At 43.6% G+C, this 20,823-nt stretch overlaps 1 protein-coding gene across 5 annotated transcripts in view; it reads right to left on the bottom strand.

The window, feature by feature from the left end:
* LOC102173333 (kalirin) overlaps positions 1-20,823 on the bottom strand; it is a 513,182-nt gene that overhangs the window by 138,660 nt on the left and 353,699 nt on the right. For all 5 annotated transcript variants that reach the window (XM_018045796.1, XM_018045804.1, XM_018045808.1 and 2 more), the window contains exon 11: positions 6,800-6,991. In XM_018045796.1, the coding sequence (XP_017901285.1) occupies positions 6,800-6,991 (192 nt within the window). The remainder of the gene's footprint in view (positions 1-6,799; positions 6,992-20,823) is intronic.

Genomic DNA, 20,823 nt, shown 5'->3' with positions numbered 1-20,823 from the left:
TCTTCATTTTTCCTTCTGTAAAAACAAAACCAAAACAAAACCCAGAGGGAAAGAAGTTCTTGAATGGAATTGGTATATACCGGGGATAATTCTTGATCTTGCCCTTGTCCTAGCTCTATGATCATGGGAAAACTACTTCAAGTGCTTCATACTTAAAGTACATGTGATGAGTGTATGTGTGCAGGGAGGTTCTCCAGAAGCTGAGTTAAAGAAGAGAGTTGTAATAGAAATGCCTCTCTAAGTTGAAAAAAACTGCAGTCACATCTTTGACACCAAGACACTCAAAGTCCAGAGAGTTTAGCAACACTTTGAAGATAATTGTACTACCAAGTTAAGATACTATTTAGTATCTGGAAGGCTTGAGTAGAGAACCACAGGAAATCATGCACAGTCGCCCCCTGGTGTCAGCAAGCTTAAATTGCAGGCTCATAATTCTGAAGAAGCACCTCTGAGGGATAAACTTTAACATCAGCGTGACTAACCTATGAGTAAGGGCCCATATTCCGTTCCTTAGGCTGTAAGTTTCCTACTATCTGAATTTCCTGTAGGTTTCCTTCTGTCTATGTGTCCATCTGACCTATTCTTGAAGAGCATGCCTAGACTGCTTTGAAAAGAATTCAATCAGAGAGTCACTTCTATTATTAATTTATTCATTATCAGGGAGCCAATGAAACTGAGTCAGAATGACTTTGCAGTTCAAGTTATCACAAGCCATTGCAAGAATGAGGTGAAATCATGGAGTGAGTGAGGCAGCTTAGGAGCAGCCACCACATATTTCTTCCTGCTGTCCTCCATTTCCATTTCTCTCCCCTAGGATAATCCTCCTAACCCTCTGGTTATCTACAGTCTAAAATGTTAATTAACACTGTGCCTCTGCCATCAACCCACCTGCTCCAGAGGAAAAAAATCTCCTGTTTCAGCCATTTCCAGACCCTCTGTTCTTGATCAAACACACCTGTGCAAGGACCATTATTTCAGGGTTCTGCTCTCTGCTTGGCAATAATTATTTGGGCCCTGCTTCCCAGGTGGGAGCCTGGTGGGCTACCATTCATGGGTTTGCAAAGAGTCAGACACAATTGGACATGCATGCACGTGATATGTACACTTAGGTCTCTTTTTGTGTTCTCCCAGAGAACATATGTAATTATGGCCCCAAATACCTATATCCAAAAGAATGAACTGATTTGAGACTGAATTTTGGTAGAGGGGGAGGTAAGGCCGCCTTTCAATGAGCTACATAAAGTTTGCTCTAAGACTGAAACCAGTGAGTTCAGGAAGGGCCAGTGCATGGATCCCATTCTGCTTACACAGAGGGGCAGCCTGAGAAAAGGGCAACTGGAAAGGGCAGGAAGGGAGGGACAGGAAGGAAGAAACTAGGAGGTTTGTAGAAATGATGAAGCTTATGGATGAGAGGTTAAGGAAAGAGGTAATTCTACTCTGTTGCTTTCTCCTGTTGATTGGCTGTACCATTTGCACAATTCTGGTAGCCACTGTACTGATACAACTGATGGACCCCTAGATGCAAAAGGAACACCGATTCCATGGGATGAGTCACCCCTCCCTCATTTTGAAGGCATCATTTTCCTTTGGCATTGACTACCAGTTTTTATCTCTTAAATAAATACCATACCAGCCTAACGACCGACATAGAAGAAGTTGTTTTGTTCTTAAGGCCAATAATCCCTTTTGAAAACGGATTTAGTTTTGGTTCTATAGTGGGCAGATAAAGGAATGTGTGTGTATGTGTGTATCTATGGTGTTTGTGGTATACGTACCTATTTGAGCAGGAAATAGCATGAAAGAAGGATTTCACAGGGTTATAAACAATTGGAAATGGCATTTAATTAAACATTTAACAAAGAGCTGAGGTTGATTATCTTGGACACATTCCTCAGTTAATTTGACTCTCATATTATGGCTACAAAAATATCTAAAAACAGTTATTTTGAAAACCCAGCAATTGCAGCATTTCCATGGAAACACAGCAAAGAGAGAGGATTCTGCCTGGACAATCTCTGTGGAGCAGATGACACTTGCCACAAATGCCTTTTTTTCCCCTGGACAAAGAAAATGAGGACTTGAGTAAATACTTCTCCCTACATTCTCCCTGAGGTTTCCAAACCAGCAAACAGCCAGCTGGCCTCTTGTCCCCAGGCAAAAGGAAGATATTTGAAAGTTTAGCACAATTTTTATTAATAGCTGAGGTTCTGGATGCATAAGAAAGTTCCAAGCACATGTTTGTTACCTCTCTTTATTTTGTAGCTCTTCTCTCAAAGTAGAGATGGAAAGTTTTGTTTTTATAAAATAACATTTATTGGGATTGTTCCTCACTTTCAATTGAAAATATTAAAGAAAACTTATGAAACAAATAAAATATTCAAAGGAAAATTAAATCATTCATAACATTCTTACTTCTTTGCATACTTCCTTCTAGTCTTTATTCTAAGTGTGTGATCAAAATTGTGGTCATGATGGATATACAGCTTTTTATATATGATACCACAAGCTCTTTCTCATGCCATTAATAATCTTTGACAGTGTGATTTATAACTGTATAATATTTTACTCTATAGATTCATTATGATTTAATGAATCACTTAACATGGAATATTTAGATGGTTTCTAATTATTCAAGGTTATTAATAACAGTGCAATTAAATAATTAGAAGCCTTTAACCCTCCAGATGCCTTTAGTCATGATTCACAAAGCTGGCAAACAGAATCAAGCAGACTCTTGAATCTGCAGAAGAAACGAGCCTTCTTCATATCTTCCTTCTGTTTCCCCTCTGATCCTAATTAAAGTACATCTTTGGTACAGCTGAGTAGAAAATTATTCTTCCATTCACTCTATTTACTGTAAGAGAGAAAACATCTATAGCAACTCAAAATTCCCTCACAGACTTGTGGACTAGTAAACTTGGCTACTAACCTTGCCATGAGTAAAAATCAGAACTTTGCCGACAGAGTAAAGAGGATGGAGTCAAGAGTCAATTGACCAGGATCAGACATTTGGAGTCAAGAGTTAATTGACCAGGATCAGACAGGATCCACACTTAGCAATGTCTGCGAGGTGGTGTGTCTTGAGAGGCATTAGACAGAATAGGGAAAAAGCAAACCACAGGCATTCCTTCATTAGCCCATTCAAGGATCCTCACTTCTGACTATCCAATAATCCATTTCTGCCTGCTAAACAAGAGGAAAGCTCCCACAGGCAACTCAGATTCCCCACCTGCCTTCCTTTGTTTACACTGTCCGTAGAGTTCAAATCAAAGAACTGGAATAGATGAATGATGCAATTGAACGGGCTTTCCCCCACCTTTTTATTTTTTCTATTTTCTTTTTTTAGGAAAAGTGACTAGCTTCTCATTGTCAAGTAAGCCTGTTTAATATTTATTCAGCGTCTCTAAGTATCAGACCAAGCAGTAGAAATGTTAGAATCTATGTTTACACATCTAAACCTACATGTGTACTCTACATATGAGCACCTCCAATTTGATGAGGAAGAGTCAATAATCTCAGTGAGATCCCGGCATCGTTGATGAGGTACACACACAGTGCTCCTATTCTGTCTGGGTGGGAAGCTGGAAGCCCCAGGGAAGAATTTCAAGGAAAAAATGATGCCTCTGAGTTGAGTCCTCAAGTTCTTTACAACCTACTTTAGAGATGATCTAAGGATAAATTTGGGAGGGAGTTTTCTACTAGGAAAAAGTGGGTGTTAGAATTGTACGACTCAAATTTGTAATAGTCACCAGCATAATTATCACAAAATAATAGAGACTAAGTAATTACTCCAAAGACACACAGCCATGCCCAGTGAAGATCGAGATCTGGAAATCTGGCATCTAAGATCTTGCTGCACCTAACATGTGTGCGTACAACACATATGCATAAGTGTGTACTTACATACACACGTCGTATTCTCCACTCTGTATAAAAGGGACCTCAGACAGACTAGATTGGGGATAGGAGGTAACTGAGAGGAAATGGGCAGATGAAAAGTCCTACAGGATGCCCCCCATGAGGAGCCCCACTATGATAGCCACTCAAAATGATACTTTTCTTTCCCTCCTGGAAAAAGTTAGAATGTATATGATCTGAGAGCAGTAGATCTCTTGAACTTTCTAGGCCTCACAATCACATACCCCTTTGCATCCAGGTAGGACTGCTCCTAATTTCTCTCATATTTCGAGGTCCCAAAGAAAGAGACTATGCTACTTGCCGACAGCCTCAAATAAATTCCTGGGTTTAGAAAACTCTTCCAAGTCTGTTTCCTGGTCTTTCTATGAAAGGCCAATGAGAAACAGCAGGGGCTTTGGAGTCAGAAAGATCTGGGTTCAGTCCTTACATTTAGCACATCTTCACTACAAGACCTTGGGCAAATTATTAATTTCTCTGATATACAAAATTAGAATTAAAAATGACAATTCTCATTGCTATTGACTAGACAGAGAAATAGGCACATAGTGGGGGAAATCCGTTTTCGTTCCCTCTCCCTTTCTTCACCTGTCCCAGTATCATCCCACTTCCTTTGGTGCTATTTCATATGAATGTGGTTGTATAAACTGAGCGATGCTGGGAAAACAAGTCTCAGCTTCAAACAGGACCAAACTTAGCAAGGTTTGAGAGCTATCTTGGAGAACAGTGGTTGATAACTGAATCCCTGACTATTCTTTTACTCTTTTCATCGAAGAGCTACCCTGCCTCTGTCTTGGGGTTTGGAAAGGTAAAAAGATGAGTAAGGAGAAGGAAGAAGAGCAGAGGAGCAGAGGACACATGAGAGGGAGAGAGGAGAACAGAATGCATGGTAGCAGGTAAGAACACGAGCACAGAATTTAGGAAGACAGGTCAAGACCCTGCTGCACTGAGCAGCTCTGTACCCTCAGACAGGTTCTTTTCTGGGCCTTAGCGTCCTCATTGGAAAATATGTTTAATGAAGTCTGTATCATAAGGTTCTCACGAGGATTACATGAGATGCTATATGTGTCTAGCAAGTAGTCAATATTCAATTAGAAAAAGATACTACCTAATATACACTGAGTGCTTGCAACAGACCAAATCTTAGGCTAGATGAACCACATATATCACACCAGGCTTAATTACTATTATTAATTATGATTATCGACATCAAATAAAGAAGAAGAGGAGAAAAAAAAGTCTTGAATTCACATTAGAATCATAAAGGGCCTTAGGGACATTGAGTATAAATGCGCAATTTTATAAATGAGGCACCCTAAAGCCAGAGACACTGTGATTAGCACAAACACACAGGGTTTTATGGCAGCAGGCTCTGGACTAGAATCCCACCCTCCTAGCTCCATGTCCAGAAGGCTGGAGGTGCAGCTAGAGAGGCTTCCTGGCAGCCTCAGTTACCTTTCCAGGAGCGGCACTTGCCTGGGAAGTAACCTGGTCCACACCTCCTTTGGCAGCCTACAGCCCCACAGTCCTCACAAGGAACGTGGCTCTTGCTCATTCATGCTCCTTTCTCCCACCCACAGGCTCGTAATTAAAAGAGAATACACATGCCTTTGGTTTCTGAGACCTTATTAAGAATCAAGTAAGCCACAGCAAGCAGACAACCAGGCAGGAAAACTCGGATTAAAGCTAATCCCCCCCACACCCCCCTTGCTTTACAGACGCTCATCAGAGGGTGGTTGTAGGTCCCATGGAGAAGCAGCGGAGCCAGCTTCACAGGGCTCCCCAGCTCTTCATCTGCCGGGGGAATCTCAGTTTAGAAAACATCTTTTCATGTTTAACTCTGATAGACACTGCAATGATCTGCATTCATTCCCACAAAGAGTCAGAAAAGCCTGTGAAGGAGGAACAACCAGGCTTCTTAAGGCATTTCAAATATCAAAAATCAACTTAATTAAGTAAGATTAATTTTTCTTCCTGAGCAGCAATCCAACTTTAATTAATACTTCATTAAAATTGGATCCTGGGGGAATATAAGCATGTATACACCTAATGAGCTCATCTGTCAGGGGTGTTATCACAGAAGGTGTTAAATGTGCCTCCTCGCTGGCCACTTAGACGGCCCCGCGTTAATCGGAGACAAAAAGCAGCCTAGGTCTGCAACTCTCCTGCTCTCTGTGGGCTTTGATCCTGCCAACAATGTAACATGATCCATCCTCCTCTCCCCCGTCTCCACTCTGTGAATGATTCAGGGGCCAGATTTAAGCCCAGCCTCCTGCACAGACGGCACCCCGGTTTCCCTCCCTTCACTGGCTTTTGCTCCACAGTGAGAAAGGTTAGGACACTCTCACTTTATTAGCACACTGTGGCAGACTTCATTAGATGATTTAATCCTCTGTTTAAAAAAAAAATAAATAAAAACATTGAACAGATTTGCAAACTCTGTATATTCCCTGCTGGTAGCAAAGATGATTTAAGTTCTGCAGGACTCTGATTTCTGATGGGAAACATCAACCAAGAGAAACTGGGTGTTGCGTGGGAAAGGAATCTCTGATCCTCTATTATTGCCTCTTAAGGTGACTATTTCTATACTAGGAATTCCCAAATTTCTCCAGTTGCAGACTGAATGCTCTAACAGACCCCCCCAAACCATCTGCCTCCCCAGCCCTCTCCTCATTAGAAATAATGAGGAAATTTTGCCCCATATTGGTTGAGACCGCAGTGTAAGTTATCAGGAGCAAGTTGTTAATATCACCAACCTCAGGAGGCTGGTAACTTCCAGACCACCCAGGACACCAGGCAGACCTCGGGAAGCTACAAAATCAACCTGACTGTTGCCAGAAAAAAGCAGCCCAGCCCAGTGCCCCTCCTTGCTAACTTCCCATACCTCTTTGGTGTGAGTATGGAAGGAGACAGACATGTCCAGCAGAAGCTTCCGCTGCTCCACCCTGCGCACGAAGTCTTGGATGCGCACCTCCAGGTGTCTAGCTGCCTTGTAGATCTCCTCCGGGTCACATTCCCCTGTCTGAGCCAGCTGCTCTGCTGCTTCTAGGAGCTTGTCCGCATTGGTGTATGTATTCTGCCAGCAATGACAGTGAGGAAAAGTCAACTTGCAGTCACGAATGGAGCTTCACGTCTTCCCCCAGCCCACCAGGGCTGCCCAGAGCTGGAGCGCAGTGCGTGGGCACTGAGCCCAGAGCTCCCTAATCTGGAAGAGCTGAGCACCCAGCTCACCCACCACCTCCCAGCAAGCCAGCAGCCTGCCTGGCAGCTCAGCACAAGCGGGTACTAGCTCGGTGCCTCCTCTCTCCCTGGGATTTCTCCCAGGTGGGGTGTCCTGGAAAGAAGTGAGCAGACATGCTAGAATCTCCATTCCTCAGCCTCGCCCGGACCCTCTACCGTTAGGGAGATCCATCACTGCCCTCACCTCTCAGGCTGTAACTGCCAGAGTTGGAAATACCTCATGCACAAAGATCAGCTGGGTTTCTATATGAGAACACCAGAGAAATAATAACTGGGAAACTTGCATGACTTTTCCCCCAAGTCCCTTGTAACTACTGGTGTTTATCTTTTGGAACAGAGCTATCTCTTTGGAGGGGAAAGGGTCAGAACTCAGGGAACTGACAGAAGGAAGCAGCCACAGCCAGAGCGAGGAGATGCAGGCAATTCCCTGTGTGCCCAGCAAAGGCTTGAATCTTGCGGGAAGGTTGGGGAGGTGTCTGGTGATTTTGTTTATCTTATGCTACTGCATGCACGCACACAAGCACACACTCATTCTCTCACACACACTCTCCTCCAAACCCCTATGTTCTCCAGAGCATTTTGAAAAGCAACCAGGTTGTAATTATTGCTCATCAGGATGGAGTCACTGCCTCTGCAATACATGTACGTCAGTTAGTACATATATGCCATGGATACAATTTTTCATGGGTAGGCTTCCTGTAAAAGAGAGTTCCAGACAGACCCTGAATTAGAGCTGGCGGCTCAGATGTACATTATATTTCTCAACACCCTTATAATGACACAAGGCCCAACAAGGTGATGAACAAGTGAACTGGTGATGATATGAAACTGGCAGCAGAAACAGTCAGGATCAAGTGTAAAGTGAGTGGAGAAGTGGAACGGATTTTGTAGCAATGATTGTGTGCGGTGCTTTACTTTGCCTGTATCTGAGTGATCTCCGGTCCCTGGAGAGTTCTTTAGACTCACCTGAAGACCTGGGTATTAAAGGTTGAATTGTGTCTCCTCTAAATTTGCATGTTGAAGCCCTCAGCCCCAGTACCTCAGAATGGGGCCCTTATTTGGAGACAGAGTAATGGCAGAGGTAATTAATTAAAATCAAGTCATAGTGAAGTAGAAGGATCCCTAATTCAATACGACTGCTGTCTTTACAAACATAACACCATGTAAAGAGACAGACACACTCTCAGGGAGACCACTGTGTGGAGCTGAGGGTGGGAATCAAGGAATGTGTCTACCAGCCAAGGAATGCCAGAGAGTGCAAACCAGCAAACCACTGGGAAGTAAGAGAGGCACGAAACGGATTCTTCACCATATGCCTCAGAAAACACAATCCTGCTGACACTCTGCTCTTGGATTTCTAGCCTCCAGAGCTGCGAGACAATACGTTTCTGTTGTTTAAGTCACCCAGTGTGGGGCATTTTGCCATGGCAGCTCTAGCACACTACTACAGTGAGGCGGAACTTCCCAGATGCCGTTGAGCCAGCTTCTTGACGGAAGAATGAGCAGGCTTTCGGCAAACACTTGTCATGGCCTCAAGGGGTGCCCAGAGAGGCTTCAGTGGCTCCTTAAGGAATGCTGTCTGACAAGCAACTGCCCAAGTCACTCTCCCAAAGCAGGCGAGGTGGAGCTGAGGCTTGGGTGGGGATGAAAAGGAAGAAAAACCCTTTGGCCTTACTTGGGGGATTCATGAAAAACATGATACTTGTGAGAGGAAAGAGGCTTTGCTGCTAGGTTAAGTAAGGGGATATTGATTCTGGAAAGCAAATGAAGGGAGCATGAACAGTTCTGATGGAAAAGTGGGAGAGATGGAAAATGACAGGCGGGAGGAGACCTCTGGGGCTGTGGGCCAGGTTAAGGGAGCCTGAATTGTGGAGGTGGCCCATAATTTCTAGTAAATACACCACAAGCTGATGGGAGAGAGTTTTTTCAAGAATTCTTCAAATCTTCCATTTTAAACTTTAGGGAATCTCAAGAAAGCCCAGAGAAACCCCAAAGTTGTGTCTTTGTAGTTTCTAGCTAATAAATAAAAATTTATGGTACAGCCAAAGCAAGCTTGCTTTCCAGTTAAGTTTGGGACCAATAAGAGGTACATAAGAAGTACTCTTGCCTGGAAAATCCCATGGATGGAGGAGCCTGGTAGGCTGCAGTCCATGGGGTCGCTAAGAGTCGGACACAACTGAGTGACTTCCCTTTCACTTTTCACTTCCATGCATTGGAGAAGGACATGGCAACCCACTCCAGTGGTCTTGCCTGGAGAATCCCAGGGATTGGGGAGCCAGCCTGGTGGGCTGCCGTCTATGGGGTCGCACAGAGTCAGACACCACTGAAATGACTTAGCAGCAGCAGCAGCAAGAAACAAAAGAGAAGTGCCTATTGCATGTAAGGTGAACAACTTGTCCTGGTTTGCCCAGGATTTTTCCGGTTTTAGCATTCAAAGTCCTGTGTCCTGAAAAACCTGTCAGTCCTGAGCAAATCAGGATGGCTGATCACCCTAACACAATTCAAGACTATACATGTCTCAGGAGTACAGATAAATATATGATATATGTTGCTTCAAAGGAGAATAAAATCATCCTTAAGGGAAAAAAGTATGACAACATATTAAATGGGACAAGCAACACAAAAATAATTAGGAGCTAATGTTTCTTGACATGATATAGGTGCTAAGAAGAAAATGAGTAAAAACCAAGAATAATAACAGCCAATAATGACTGAATAGTTTTCACATGCCAAGGACCATTCTAAAGGTTCATATGCATACTCATTCATTTAATCTTCACAATGACCCTAGGAAGTTGATACAGTCATCAGTCCCACTTTACAGATGAAGAAACTGAGGTAAAAAGTATTTCTGGCTAAGGTCGTATGTTTCGAAGGTAGTAGAACCAGGATGAAAATTTTGTTGTCCAGCTTCAGAACTCAAGCTCCAAATCATTACACTACCATATCAGCTGAAGAGGGGCCTTGCATGCCATGTAGAAGTATGACTAGTATATAGTGTCTAGAAACATTACACCGCCTCTACTTTGCCAACTAAGGTCCATGTAGTCAAGGCTATGGTTTTTCCTGTGGTCACGTATGGATGTGAGAGTTGGACTGTGAAGAAGGCAGAGTGCCGAAGAATTGATGCTTTTGAACTGTGGTGTTGGAGAAGACTCTTGAGAGTCCCTTGGACTGAAAGGAGATCCAACCAGTCCATTCTAAAGAAGATCAGCCGTGGGATTTCTTTGGAAGGAATGATGCTAAAGCTGAAACTCCAGTACTTTGGCCACCTCATGCGAAGAGTTGACTCACTGGAGAAGACTCTGATGCTGGGAGGGATTGGGGGCAGGAGGAGAAGGGGACGACAGAGGATGAGATGGCTGGATGGCATCACCGACTCGATGGACGTGAGTCTGAGTGAACTCCGGGAGTTGGTGATGGATGCGGAGGCCTGGCGTGCTGCGATTCATGGGGTCGCAGAGAGTCGGACACGACTGAGCTGAACTGAACTGAACTGAACTGATGCAGGGGCAGGCAGAAGCCTGAGGATGGGCAGAGAAGTGGGGGAGTTTCTCATGGATGGTCTGTCTCTCTTTGCGCTTTGTCAATCTTATAACACAGTTGCTCTCATGCTCAAGTAAAGATGTGCTTCCCTGGGTACCTCCCTCGTGGTCTGTGTACCCCTTAAAGACAGGTCCCATGTGTCACTCATTGTGGGTTCTTCATGCCAGACACCATAGCTGGTAGACAATAGGCACTTACTAGATGTCTACTGAATGAACAAGACTCAGAGCTTGAATGAGCATGTCAAATCTGGGTACATTGAGCTAACCTCACTAAAATTGGAGAGTAGAAGGAAATCATATTTATAAGGCCGGGAACGGCTAGATAATAGATTTTACAGTGAGAGGGACAGGAGAGCCAGTGGAAGGGCAAGAGGGTCAGCACTGAAAGCAGGGCTCCCTTCTTTACCTGTTCCCCAGCCCTCTTCCCCATCATGACTAGAAAGAGCTCTAAAATTCAGACCCAGTCATAGCTCTCTTCCACGTAAAACTGTCCAATGGTTTTCTACTGCCTCTGGGGTAAAACATCTCAGGGTGCCATGCAAGACCCTTTTTCATCTGACACTTGTTTTTTCCCTTCAGCCTCAATTCCCCTAAAACAGCCTGTGAAATAAATTGCTTACACTTCTGGAAAATCATAGCACTGGATCTTCCCCTGTGCTTCTGCCTGGGTTGTCCTTCCCCTACTCTTTTTCCATGACCAACTCTTACTCACCCTGTAGAGACACAGCCCAGGTGTCACTTCCTCCAGGAAGTCCACCCTGAGATCCACTTCCCCCCCCAAGGTTGGCTTATATGAGCCCCTCTGAGCTCTCAGAGTGATCTGTGCCAAACCTCTTCTTGGTTCCTGCCATATTCTAATGCCAGTGTTTGCCTTTCTCATCCACTTAGGGGCAGATAGTCTTTCACTTCTTTCCCTTGGTGCCCCAAGTAAGTGCTCTATAAAAATTAAATGAATGAATTAATAAACTAAAGAATACATCAATCCCCACCAATCCTAATGTTCAATTCTTAGCCCCCATCAACTACTTGGTACAAGACCTTATATGCTAGAATTTATGTTCAATGTTTAATCTCATTTGGTTTATCCTATTTCCTGGCAGAATCGTGAAATAAGAACGTGATTAGAGAATATCAATTAAAGTGTTAATGGAGCAATTCACTGATACCTGTCATTGTCCCACTTTGGGACAAGGGTCACAGCTGGCTTCTGCTCACCTTCTGACCAGGCCAACAAGAGTGTCTACCCCAGGGCCAGAAGCCAGCTCACCATGAGTGCAGCTCCTAGGCGCTCTCTGGCTCCTCAGTCTCCTATCCTCTGCCTTGGGCTTGATCCCTTGATGACATTTCCTAATTATGGATGGCTGCGTTTCCTGTTCTTCCTTCCCTCCATGCCTGTGTCCACCAGGTAAAAGGTTCTAGATAATTCAGCCCTTATGTTGGTGGGCATAAATCTCATCTTCACCTCATTGTGCTTTGCAGATACTGCTTTCTGTTTTACAGACTGAAGGTGTGTGGCAACCCTGTGTTAACCAAATCTATCAGCATTGTTTTTCCAACAACATCAGCTCACTTCATGTCTCTATGTCACATTTTGGTAATACTTGCAATATTTTAAATTCTTTCATTATCTTTGTTGATTTTTGATCATTGATCTTTGATGTTACTACTAGGACTTACTTGAAGGCTCAGATGATGGCTAGCATTTTCTAGCAATAAAGCATTTTTTAATATCATGGAGGGCATGTATTCATTTACATTGAAGGTCTCTTTATATCTGATCATTTCTACAGCTGTGCATACACAAATAACTCAAACATGAATCCTCCAGAAAGTTAGGTTCATATTTGACTTTAAAAAAACATCTCTAAAAGTCCCCGACTGAATCCTCCGGAATTTAGGTTCATATTTGACTCTATAAACATGTCTCTGACAGTACCATCAACTCCCCAAGTCAACATATCCTTCTGGAATCCTGAGCCCCTACTGTATCACATTTACTTTTCTCAATCACACTGAGCTGATAACAGAAACCAGGGGTGTGTTTTCCCTGCATAATGTACCTATGTCCTAGATTTCAGTTTCCAAGTGTCCTGAAGAAAGCTTCTGACAGAAGCAACAAATAGGCAGGGTGTTATAGCATTATGTACTGGAACTCAGGTGATCACACATGTCACCATCACAGTGAGGACAGGGGCTGGGACTAACCCAAATCTTCCTGGGACATCCTAAGTCTGTAAGAATCTCCCAAAGTTCAGCCTATAGCTGGGTAAGTCTCTCCTGATGAAGAATACCCAGAGCGCTGTAACTCTCCCGAGGGACAGGATAAACCTCTAGACTTAAATCAGGAAGCCTATCAGTATGACACACGAGACTGTCCAGGATGGCCATGGAGATGAGATTTCCACACATGTTGATGACCCTGAGCTGGGAGCAGTGGCTCAGGGCAGGCAGAATGGCCGTGAGGTGGGAGTCCATGATCCCATACAGGTTTAAGTCCAGTTCTTCCAGAGAGCCTGCAACTTTCTCCAGCAGAACTTGGAGGAGCTCAGGACTAAAGCTGGTCAGGATAACACCACTCAGATTCAGGCCCTTTAGCTAATAGATGTTCAGGCACTGGAACAGATGGGTCAGGTCAGATTCTGTAGACAGGCAGTTGGTTATTGAGAGGTTGTCCAAGGGCGGGGGGGTCTTCAGGCATCTGAGTATCTGGCTCAGATGGCCTTCCAAGAAAGATGGAGATTCCATTAGGAGATACTGGAGGTACTGCAGCCTGAGGATCTGAGAAGTACATTGTAGAAGATGCTGACTGTCCTGCTCCTCAACAGCAGACACATGAATGGGGCAGAGAAGGAGTTTCTGAACATTGCTCATCTTGCCCAGCTGATCCTCAGCTGGCCAGAGTGGAGAGCTTCTGAGTGAAACTCAAATCCACCTCCTGTACACAGTCCAGCTTCACCAAATTGAGAAGTCTCTTAATATCTTCCATAGACACTGAAATAATCTGTATCTTCTTACAGCATTGGTGTATAGGGCCTTTTCTCTGTCTCACCCACATGAAGAGGTAAATGAGCAATTTACCCAGGCCATTTTCTTGAGACAAAGTTCTCTGACTACCTCCAAGGAGCCAAGGGATGCTTTGTCCTTGACATGTCCTCAGCCACCAGTGCCATCAGTGAGCTTGAGTCTATGTCTCCAGACTACATCCTCCAGAAGTCCCAGCCAGCATTCTGCAAGTCCAGCACCTGAAATTTGTACCTCCTGGGGTGAACCTTCTGGGCCAGCAGGACATCAAGGCCATCCAGCATTGCTTGTAAGGTTCCTTTGTGAGGCTGCTGCGTCAGGCCCCCCAGAGGCAGGCGGGCAAAGGGCCAGGCTTGCACCATGGCCCTCAGGGTCTCACTGTGTCTGCCAGAGAAGGCAACCATGAATAATGGTGGGTAGAGCTCAGTAGGCAGATACTCCAGAGAGGTGATGGCTGAGGCTTTGTCTCTCATCAGGCTCACGAAGTTCACAAATCTGAGTGGGTTGTGAACACTCATCCTGACTCTTGTCTGAGTGGAATCCAGCTCTGATCTGTTTGGTGGGCTGCTCAGACCTCAGACTTGGTGGAGAACGCAGGCAGTGACTTCAGAGTGAGAAGCTTCTGCATCTCTTCTTTGATGACTGATGCTTTTATAGAACTTTTCTAACCACATCTGCCCTCCTTCCAACCACTAACTTCCAATCAGAAGGCACTCACTGATAAGACTCCACAGTGTCCCTTGGGGTAACCCTGACTGGGTTACTGTCAATCTCCACATGAACTGACCGAGTCAGACCTTCATTAATAAAAGAGAAAGAACAAGGCAGGGGAGGGGCGGCGGTGGTGGTGGTGGCATCAAGGACTTACTCCTTGATTTACCTCACAAAATTGGATTGAGTTTTGCTAATATGGACAGTTGTATCCCTGGATGTGAGAAAGGGAAAGGATTATGGGTTTCTGACATTACACAAAAAGCTAAGTCAAAAACAATGTCTTCAGCATATCATTATTGGGAGATCTTTGGCAATATCAAAGTTGTTAAATGTCCCAGAATTAAAACAGCTTCATAAAGGCAGTGATGTTATTTCCAAAGGAAACAAAATAAACTATTTCTTTCAAGTTGTCACTTAGGTGTTACATGAGGAAGACAGCAGATTATGAGTGTATTCAGAGAGCTAAGGGATGTGCAATTGGAGATGTGGTTGGCCCTCGAGATTCAAGTTCTGACTTCTGTAAAGGACATCTAGTCAAAATCCTAATGAGAATTAAGGGTGGGTGCTGGGCAGTGTGGTGGTGGCCATTCCTAAAGGGACCCTGTGAAGGACTCAAACAGCATCATATATGTTGTTTTTTTATTTCCTTTTCTCCTGGGAAAGAGGGACATTAAAGACTCTCTTTGGTTGATATTTAGAAATTAAACAGGAGAGGCAAAGAGGAGACAGTTTCATCTTTGAGGGCATTTTCTCCTACAATGTTGTGATCAGGACAGTAAATTGACTTGAAAAGACTCAATATGAGGATGTGAGCAGAGGGACACATGACCAGCTCTGCACAGGAGTACATTTTCATGTCTGGGAGTCAATGATGCTGGTCACTGTGGGCTCTTGGGGAGCTTGGAGCAGGGGGTGAAATAAACATGGATCAGTCCGACCTAATCTTGCTCTCAACATGACCACTGCTCCCAGTAAACACTGTCTTTTAGGTGCTTCACACCGGGGATGGGCTGAGATGGCAACTGACCCCAGGCCTGTTCTAGGGACATCACCACATGGTCAACACCGAAATCAGATTGATTATATTATTTGCAGCTGAAGACAGAGAAGCTCTATACAGTCAGCAAAAACAAGAACGGGAGCTGACTGTAGCTCAGATCATGAGCCCCTTGTTGCAAAATTCAGACTTAAATTGAAGAAAGTAGGGAAAACCATTAGGTCATTTGGGTATGACCTAAATCAAATACCTTATGTTATACAGTGGGAGTGACAAACAGATTCAAGGGATTAGATCTGGTAGACAGAGAGCCTGAAGAACTATGGATGGAGATTCATGACATTGTATAGGAGGCAGTGATCAAGACCATCCCAAAGAAAAAGAAATGCTAACAGGCAAAATGCTTGTCTGAGGAGGCCTTACAAAATTGCTGAGAAAGGGAGAGACGTGAAAGGCAAAGGAGAAAAAAAGAAAGATATACTCATTTAAATGCAGAGTTCCAAAGAACAGTAAGGAGAGATAAGAAAGTCTTTTTAAGTGAACAATGCAAAGAAATAGAGGAAAACAACAGAATAGGAAAGACTAGTGATCTCTTCAGGAAAATTAGAACTACCAAGGGAACATTTCATGTAAAGATGGGTACAATAAAGAACAGAAATGGTATGGACCTAACAGAAGCAGAAGATATTAAGAAGAGGTGGCAAGAATACACAGAAGAACTATACAAAAAAGATCTTAATGACCCAGATAACCACAATGGTGTGGTCACTCACCTACAACCAGACATCCTGGAGTGTGAAGTCAAGTGGGCCTTAGGAAGCATCACTACAAACAAAGCTAATGGAGGTGATGGAATTCCAGCTGAGCTTTTTCAAATTCTAAAAGATGATGCTGTGAAAGTGCTACACTCAATATGCCAGCAAATTTGGAAAACTCAACAGTGGCCACAGGACTGGGAAAGGTCAGTTTTCATTCCAATCTCAAAGAAGGGCAATGCCAAAGAATGTCCAAGCTACCACACAATTGCACTCATTTCACATGCTGGTAAGGTCATGCTCAAAATTCTCCAAGCTAGGCTTCAACAGTACATGAACTGAGAACTTCCAGATGTTCAAGCTGGATTCAGAAAAGGCAGAGGAACCAGAGATCAAATTGCCAACATCTGCTGGATCATGGAAAAAGCAAGACAATTCCAGAAAAACATCTGCTCCATTGACTATGCCAAAGCCTTTGACTGGGTAGATCAGAACAAACTGGAAAATTCTTCAAGAGATGGGAATACCAGACCATCTTATCTGCCTCCTGAGAAACTTGTATGCAGGTTAAGAAGCAACAGTTAGAACTGAACATGGAACAACATACTGTTTCAAAATTGGGAAAGGAGTGCATCAAAGCTGTATAGTGTCACCCTGTTTATTTAACTTACATACAGAGTACATCATGTGAAATGCCAGGCTGGATGAAGCACAAGCTGGATTCAAGATTGCCAGGAGAAATATCAATAACTTTAGATATGCAGATGACACCACCCTAATGGCAGATAGTGAAGAGGAACTGAAGAGCCTCTTGATGAAGGTGAAAGAGGAGAGTGAAAAAGCTAGCTTAAAACTCAACATTCAAAAACTAAGATCATGGCATCCGGTCCCATCACTTCATGGCAAATAGATGGGGAAAAAATGGAAACAGTAACAGACTTTATTTTCTTGGGCTCCAAAATCACTGCAGATGGTGACTGCAACCATGAAATTAAAAGGCACTTGTTCCTTGGAAGAAAAGTGTCTGACAAATCTAGACAGCATATTAAAAAGCAGACATATTACTATGCCAACAAAGGTCCAAACAGTCAAAGCTATGGTTTGTCCAGTAGTCATGGATATGAGAGTGGACCATAAAGAAGGGTGAGCACTGAAGAATTGATGCTTCTGAACTGTGGTGCTGGAGAAGACTCTCGAGAGTCCCTTTAACTGCAAGGAGATCAAACCAGTCAATCCTAAAAGAAATCAACCCTGAATATTTACTGGAAGGACTAATGCTGAAGCTGAAGCTCCAGTACTTTGTTCACCTGATGCCAAGAGCCGACTCACCGAAAAAGGTCCTGATGCAGGCAAAGATTGAAGGCAGGAGGAGAAGTGGGTGGTAGAGGATGAGATGGTTAGATAGCATCACGGACTCAATGGATATGAATTTGAGCAAACTTCAGGAGACTGTGAAGGACAAGGAAGCCTGGCGTACTGCAGCCCATGGAGTTACAAAGAGTAGGCCAGGACTGAGTGACTGAACAACAATATTCTAGGGACTCTGGGAGCTGAACCATAATCCCTCACATTGATATTCTCACAAAATTTTAAATTCTTTCATTATCATTATCTTTGTTGATTTCTGACCAGTGATCTTTGATGTTGCTACTATAACTTGCTGAAAGCTCAGATGATGGTTAGTATTTTTTTTTAGCATTAAAGCACTTTTTAAAAAGGCATATACACTGTTTTTCTAGACATCATGCTATAGGACACTTAACAGACAAAACTTTCATATGCACTGGGAAACCAAGATTCATGTGGCTCACTTTATTTTGGTATTCGGTTTATTGCAGTGGTCTGAAAGTGAACCCACAACAGCTTTGAGGTATGCCTTCCTTCCATCCCCCCCTGCTGCAGCCTTGGCTCATGACTTTTTGCCTTTCCTCAGGGAGGAGACAGAGCATTGCAGGATAACTTGTCTCTAAAAACATTGGCATCCTAATATATAGCTGTGGTTTTAGCCTCCTTAGGCTGAAGCAGAAGGACGAGAGGTAGGCTTTTTAAAGACAGAGTGTGGAAGAGGCAGTGAGTGAAAACGCTTCTGGAGTTAATAACATGAGTTATTATTCTGGAGTTGATAACATGAAATTAGCACTTTGGGCCCTGTGCTCTGGGGATGAGGACGGATGAGGATGGATAAGGCCAAAGTTCCTCTTATAATTCAAAAGTGGTAGTGTGGACCAGAGGATATAACAACCAGGGGGCCAGTATAGAACTCTCCCCTCCTGACGATTATTTTTCCAGGCTTGGAAATGGACATTTACCTTATCTCCTAGTGTAGCTAGTCCTAAGTTTAAGGATAAGTAGTGATCCAAAAGTTCCTTTGTAAGACCCTTATTTAGCACTGGGAGTGTATATTCCATGTAAATGGGAGTTAGATTCCCAGGACAAAATAGAGAAAATCAGTTGAGCACATAGCATTTTTTTTTTTTTTTGGCTATGCTGCATGGTATGTGGGATTTTAGTTACTTCATCAGGGATTAAATCCGAGCCCCCTGCAGTAGAAGAACAGAGTCTTTGGACCACAAAGGAAGACTCCATAGCATATTTAAAATATAGCACTAGCTTCTCAGGTGGCTCAGTGGTAAAGAATCCACCCGTCCATACAGAAGATTCAGGAGACCCGGATTTGATCCCTGGGTTGGGAAGACCTGCTGGAGGAGGAAATGGCAACCCATTCCAGTATTCTTGCCTGAAAACAAATCCCATGGACAGAGGAACTTGGGGGTTACAGTCCATGGGATCTCAAAGAGGCAGACATGACTGTGTATGCAAGCTCACTAATACAGCACATCAGTACAGTCAAAATGTATAGCTAGGGTGATACAGGAAAATGCTTTTCAGTTTTCATTCCAGGGTATCAGGCACATATTTCTCAATCATCTATTGGCTCTTGAAAAGGAAGAAGGGATGGACTCTGATGATAGTAAAGTGGTCTTTGGTGGGAAGCAGTAGGATGGAAAGGAGGAAACCACTTGGTACCAGTGATGGGTTAACCCACCACATTATGTCTGCTGGAAGGACATCTGCCTACGTATCCTGAATAAAGGAATAAACAGTAGTTGTCTCCATTAGGACAATTTGTGTGTCCAAACAAGGAGTAACTAATGACTACTCTTAATCAGATGCTCCTTCAATTGGAGACTGTCTATACAAATTTGCTACAAGTCTACTAATTGGGACTGATACCAAAAATAACTATTGCACTTGCCAATACTTCCCAACACAAATAGTGTGGGAGCTGAGAGTATCTCTGGGAACCTAAACACTGGCTTTATCACATTTACATATACAATCATCACCCTGTCCCATTCTCATACACATCTCTACTTGCTGGAAAGCATTTTCCTCTGCACATCTAAAATGTTTCAACACCTCTTCCTATTAACAATAAGTGGTGTATTTTCAGAACTCCACATTTTTAAAGTAAAGTTTTATTTCCTATAGTCTAACTTTTATGTGTTTAAGAACACCTAGACTGAGTAATTCTGAGAAAAGAATAGCAGTTGTTCTTTGCCAGGATGTTCTCCTTTACTGATTTTCTCTTTCCTTCTTATCCTCAGTAACCCTCTTCATTTACAGGCTATGCTTTAACCTTGATGTATTTCTTTCAGTTGCAGGCCAGAAGCTGAGTATCTAGGTATTCTCAGGCAAAACAGCAGAAGAGATAACCAGAATTAACTATTAGCATATTACCTATTTAATATAATGATAAAAAGCAATGCTTTGTTTCTGGACCAAAAGCCAGGGTCAGTTCTAGAGGCTGCCAATACTGGTTACAAAATATGATCTGTCAGAAAACATCAGGACCAGCTTGTGAGAAAGGACCAACCAGATTCCAGAAAATGCGGCCACCCCAGGGGACTGAGACACAAAGCAAGGAAGGACTTTCTCCTTGACTCTTCCCACCTATGCCTCCAGGGCAGAGAGAGCAGTAGATGGCATAGACTGGGCCAGGCCCGATGCTCAGACTGAACAAAAGAAGATGGTAAATACAGGAAGGGACCTAGAGGCCAGAGGCTGGCCTAGAGCTGCAGGCTGGGGCTAAAAGAAGAGTGAGAAGAGCCCCAGGGAGCTGAGCAATTAGAACATCAAAACCAGGAGAGTGCCATGCAGACACAAAGCTCTGAAAACTGCAGAGGGAAGCATTTAATCCTTTTCCCACTAAGCGAGTCCCAGATGCAGCCAGCTGGCAACTATATTGCTGCTGGGAAGCAACCCACCACCCCAGCACTATGGGAATTTGATAACACAGTCTCCACCCTGGCTACCCTTCCCCTCCTTCCTCCTCATCACTCAGCTCAAATGGGCAAAATAATGGAGGGGAACATGTAACCACAAAAGAAGAATGAGGACAAAAATGTTTTAGAAGTGAAGACGGCATACCTAAGTGTTCAGATATGAATTTGTGGATTGCCCAGTAGCCTGGCCCTATAGAAGTTCATTCTCATGTGGAATTCTTGAAGCCAAAAAAATAGTGGTTGGTGAGACAGGATTTCCATGGAACAGAGATAAGTAAGGCCACCTGCTGCAGGGTTTGGCAATTCAAGAGACTGGGGAGGCAGGGAGATGTACCCAAAATGCTGTT

Source organism: Capra hircus, chromosome 1 (genome assembly GCF_001704415.2).
Source record: "Capra hircus breed San Clemente chromosome 1, ASM170441v1, whole genome shotgun sequence".
Lineage (NCBI taxonomy): Eukaryota > Metazoa > Chordata > Mammalia > Artiodactyla > Bovidae > Capra > Capra hircus.
Note: the sequence above shows the minus strand (reverse complement) of the source record. Positions and strands in the feature narration are given on the sequence as shown.